The 4,573-nt window shown below is 37.8% G+C and overlaps 1 protein-coding gene across 1 annotated transcript; it reads right to left on the bottom strand.

Moving 5' to 3' along the window:
• Window positions 1–993: 993 nt before the first annotated feature.
• Window positions 994–4,303, bottom strand: LOC119581007. Its single transcript, XM_037929271.1, has 5 exons — window positions 4,051–4,303; window positions 3,397–3,528; window positions 2,256–2,420; window positions 1,337–1,421; window positions 994–1,160 (listed from the first exon to the last, which is right to left on the bottom strand). Exons 1-5 carry the CDS (start codon window positions 4,213–4,215, stop codon window positions 1,066–1,068), a joined length of 642 nt encoding a protein of 213 aa, XP_037785199.1. The 5' UTR covers window positions 4,216–4,303; the 3' UTR covers window positions 994–1,065.
• Window positions 4,304–4,573: the final 270 nt, after the last annotated feature.

Here is a 4,573-nt window from a genome sequence, read left to right as displayed (position 1 = left end):
ACTATTTCACGAAATAAGATTTTTTTCAGAATGTTTGGTTTGTCGACGTTATTGTAATAGGTAATGTTTTCTTAGTTGTTCTATCGAACTTAAGTATTGGGGGAAATATATATATATATTCTCCTTATTTCGAAATATTTATCTTTGTACCCTCATGCATAAACAACAGTAAAAACATGTATATTAAAGTTTTTTTTTATCTCTCTATCAAACGACAATATAAAAAAATCATTTTTATATGCATAGAGCACGTGAGCAAGAAAACAAGTCTTATCATGTTCCAGTTATGAGGATATTGTTTATTGACGTGATATTGCAACATGAGTCTGCATTATCTGTTCGTTGGTTTAGGAACACTTGTTAACGTATTGTGAATTGAGGTATGGTATTGAATAATAACAGAGAGAAATAACGTTCACTGTTGTAACCTTGTTTCATTTTTTCATCTTTATTTCTGAATGTAATTTGTATGTTCGTATGAATGATGTATGAATATTTCTTTCAGAATTAACCTTAGGATATAAATGCTTTAAGCCAATTCAGTAACATAAACATTTAATTCAATTCTTCAACATATTTTGATTCTTTATATCAGTGTTTTGATTACCTTTCTAAAAATGGTTATCATCCTTTTTGGTTTACCGGATTCTTTATTATATTTATTTCAACTTGATCCTTTATCCATAAACATTTCAGCTTAATAATTTTTTCGGAGCATTTTTTCTCCGAATGCAACCAAATTGTTCAATATAGCTAAATATAATAATTGAGAAATACATCTTTTATCTTCTTGCATGCATATATATATATATATATATATATATATATATATATATATATATATATATATATATATTTGTTTTTTTCTTCTTTTCCTTCTTCTCTTTCTTTGCTTCTTTCTTCTCGCATATGTTTTTTTCTTTTATCTTCTTACATATATTATATATATATATATATATATATATATATATATATATATATATATATATATATATATATATATATATATATACCTTCTTGGAACAATTTTTTTTAAACCTTGTTGCGGGGTAGATCAAAATTCCCTCAGTAAATGCCGATATCCGCGCAGCCTCTGAAGATTTCCTGGTCGCCACAGCCCAGCGCGGAGGTGCCGTCTCCGCAGTCTCCCCAGGAGTTACCTATAATGATAATTATTATTATTATTATTGCTATTTATTTATTTATCAATATCTTTAGGTGCGTGCATTTATTTCTCTCTCTCTCTCTCTCTCTCTCTCTCTCTCTCTCTCTCTCTCTCTCTCTCTCTCTCTCTCTCTCTCTCTCTCTCTCTCTCTCTCTCTCTCTCTCAACGTACCAGCCCTGTAGTGCCACTGCAGCACGCACTGAGTGCACACGACGTCGTCAGGAAGCTTCACCTTCGGGTATTTCCACGTTGCTTCCTGAAAAAGTAAGAAAAATCTCTCAAAGTCAACATTTTCTCTCTTTCTATTTTTCTTCTCTCTCTTTTCTTCTCTCATTCTTATTTGTATTTCTCTATCTTTCTCTTTCTCTTTGTCCTCTCTCTCTCACTCTCACTCTTTCCTCGATCTCCCTCTCTCTCTCTCTCTCTCTCTCTCCTCCTCTCCTCTCTCCTCTCACTCTCTCATCTCTCTTGCTCTCTCTCTCTCTCTCTCTCTCATCTCTTCTCTTCTCTCTCTCTATCTTTCTCTTCTCTCTCTTCTCTCTCTATCTATCTATCTATCTATCTATCCATCTATCAATCTATTTATCAATTTATCTATCTATCTATCTATCTATCTATCTATCTATCTATCTATCTATCTATCTATCTATCTATCTATCTATCTGTCTATCTCTGCTACCACTGATGACAAACAAACGAATGTATAAACAAACAAACAAACAAATAAACAAATAGATAAATAAGCAATAAAAGCTATTCTTTTAAAAAATCATAATGATAAACAAATAAACAAACGAATATATAAACAAATGCACAAAAAATAAACAAACGAATGAATTAATAGATAAACATAAATAAACAAAGAATAAACGAATAAATCAATAAACACAAACAAAGAATAAACACACAAGCAATTAAACAAAAACAAACAATAAACAAAAAATAACCACGCAAACAAAGAATAAACAAAAGAAACACAAGCGCAAACAAAGAAACAAGCACAAGCAAACAAACAAACAAACAAAAACGCACAACGCACACAAGCACAAACCAACGAAGAAGAGCCATCGAGACTTCGTCCTCGACTCACATACGACTCGATGTGGAACTTGGTGCCGGAGCCGTCGGCCATCGCCAGCAGGTTCTCGTCCAGGCATTCGTCCGTGATGATCTTGGTGGGGTCGTTGTTCACGCAGAGGCGGAACTCGAAGTACCCCAAGTGGCTCTTCGTGAGCTCCACCTCGATGCTCAGCTCCTGCAAGGGAGGAGGAGGAGGAGGTGGTGGTGAGTTGTGGGTGGGTAGGTGGGTGGGTGGGCGGTAGGTGTGTGTGTGTGTGTGTGTGTGTGTGTGTGTGTGTGTGTGTGTGTGTGTGTGTGTGTGTGTGTGTGTGTGTGTGTGTGTGTGTGTGTGTGTGTGTGTGTGTGTGTGTGTGTGTTTTAAAGTTTTAGGAAGATTGGTGATTCTTTTTTCTGTAATGCTGTTGATTTGTTTGATCATTTTCGCTTTTAAGGTGTGTTAATGTTTAGAGAAAAAGTCTGTATCTGGTATTTGATTTTGATAATGTGTGTTTTTTTTATTGTTGTTGTATTGCAAAGTGATATAGGATTACATGCTCAGCAGAATTTTTATATCTCACTGATTTCCATGTAATAATATGGTGCCAAATTCAACTACTACATACTGTATGTGAAATTTACTTTGAAGTTGTTGGGGATCATGTAAATATCAAGATAAAACTCCCTCTTCTTCTTTTCTTCTTCTCCTTCCTACTTTTTTTCTTCTTGCTTTCCATCTTGTTCGCTTTCCTCTTCTTCTCCTTCTTCTTCCTTTGTATCACATGACAGTATACAGATACATGTATGTACTAGACAACGTAGTAAAATGCCAGTAAAGTCCTATAAATGGAGGTTGCTCTAGCAGTGTTTACCTGTCCTCCAGTCTAGCTGGTTATTGTAGTCGTTGTAATGATCTAAACTCTCCAATAAGTTACGTGAGCAACACAATATGTATGGAAGTGTTTCTAGCTTACCCTGCCCCTTGTGTAATTGGTTATTGTAGTCACTGTAACTATCAAACACTCTCATCTAAGCTACGTGAGCAACATTTTATTTATATTGGTGTTTCTAGCAGTGCTTACCTGTCTCATTGTGTAGTCACTGTAGTTATCAAAACCTGTCCTCTAAGAAACGTGAGCAACACTAATTATATACGTGTTTTGGTCAGTGCTTACCTGTCCCTTGGTGTAGTTGGCAACGATGAGCCCCGTCCCGTACGTTCCTCCGGCCTCGTTGTCTCGGGGTTGAGGGTCGGCCCAGTTGTCGCCGCAGACGCCGCACTTGCCTTCGTTCTCACCGTACTGGATCTGTGTGGGGAGGTTTATTTTGTATTATTAGGCTGGCGGGGGATAAAGGCTGATTTTCTTCTGTCTCTTTATGGATGTATCTATGTTTTTTGTCTGTCTCATTGTTGTTCTCTCTCTCTCTCTCTCTCTCTCTCTCTCTCTCTCTCTCTCTCTCTCTCTCTCTCTCTCTCTCTCTCTCTCTCTCTCTCTCTCTCTCTCTCTGTCGTTCTCTTTCCTTCTCTCTGTCGCTCTCTTTCTCTCTCTCTCACTATCGGTTTCTTTCTCTTCTTTCTCCCTGTCTCTGTCTCTCCCTCTCTCTCTCTCTCTTCTATCTATCTATCTATCTATCTATATATTTCTCCCTTCCTCGTTCCCTCTTCCCTTCCTCCCCCTCTCCCTCCCTCCCTCTATCCCTCCCTCTCCCTCCCTCCCTCTCTCACTCACTCTCTCATATCTAGATAAATAGATAGCCACATGAATAAACACAGCAACAGATTCATAACCACATACTCATATTGCCGAATTCACTTAGTGCACACATACCCCGAAGCCTCCGCAGAAGAGCTCGTTATCATTGTAATTAACGGGCGTGTCGAAGCCGTATCTCCAGGCGGATGATCTGCTGGGCGGTTGCATCAGGCGGCCGTGGCCCTCGACGCTGACGAAGGCACAGAGGAGCCAAAGACAGGAGGCGCGGCGGAGGGTCATTGTTAAGGTGGTGTGATTGGTGTCAGAGGTGTTTTACTGTGTGATATAATTTTTTAAGGAGGTCTTTTCTGCTGTGTGGTTTGCAGACGTGTGTGTGTGTATATATATAATCGTGATAAAGCACTCCGCAAGGTTAAGTACTCAAGACCCAGTGCATGGATATCTAAAACCCAGATGTTGGTTCTCAGGAATACATTGGGTTGCACTTTTTTCTGTACCTGACGGATACCAGGCAGATAGTTTTCAAGAGCTCAGCTTTGATAAAAAAAAGTATTATCATCAGTTACAGTCATTGACGTGTCTTTCAGTGTTAGAAAAATAGTGATGAAGGATTAGATAGTATGTATGTATGTATGTA

This window comes from Penaeus monodon, chromosome 14 (genome assembly GCF_015228065.2).
Source record: "Penaeus monodon isolate SGIC_2016 chromosome 14, NSTDA_Pmon_1, whole genome shotgun sequence".
Classification (NCBI taxonomy): Eukaryota; Metazoa; Arthropoda; class Malacostraca; order Decapoda; family Penaeidae; genus Penaeus; species Penaeus monodon.
Note: the sequence above shows the minus strand (reverse complement) of the source record. Positions and strands in the feature narration are given on the sequence as shown.

Bases quoted from the DNA above. Each gene is read 5' to 3' on its own strand.
- LOC119581007 (XM_037929271.1), bottom strand. From the start codon at position 4,215: ATGACCCTCCGCCGCGCCTCCTGTCTTTGGCTCCTCTGTGCCTTCGTC. The intron at 2,421-3,396 runs GTAAGCACTGAC...CCTCCCTTGCAG, and splicing joins CCAACTACACCAAGGGACAG to GAGCTGAGCATCGAGGTGGA. The intron at 1,422-2,255 runs GTGAGTCGAGGA...TTACTTTTTCAG, and splicing joins AGTTCCACATCGAGTCGTAT to GAAGCAACGTGGAAATACCC.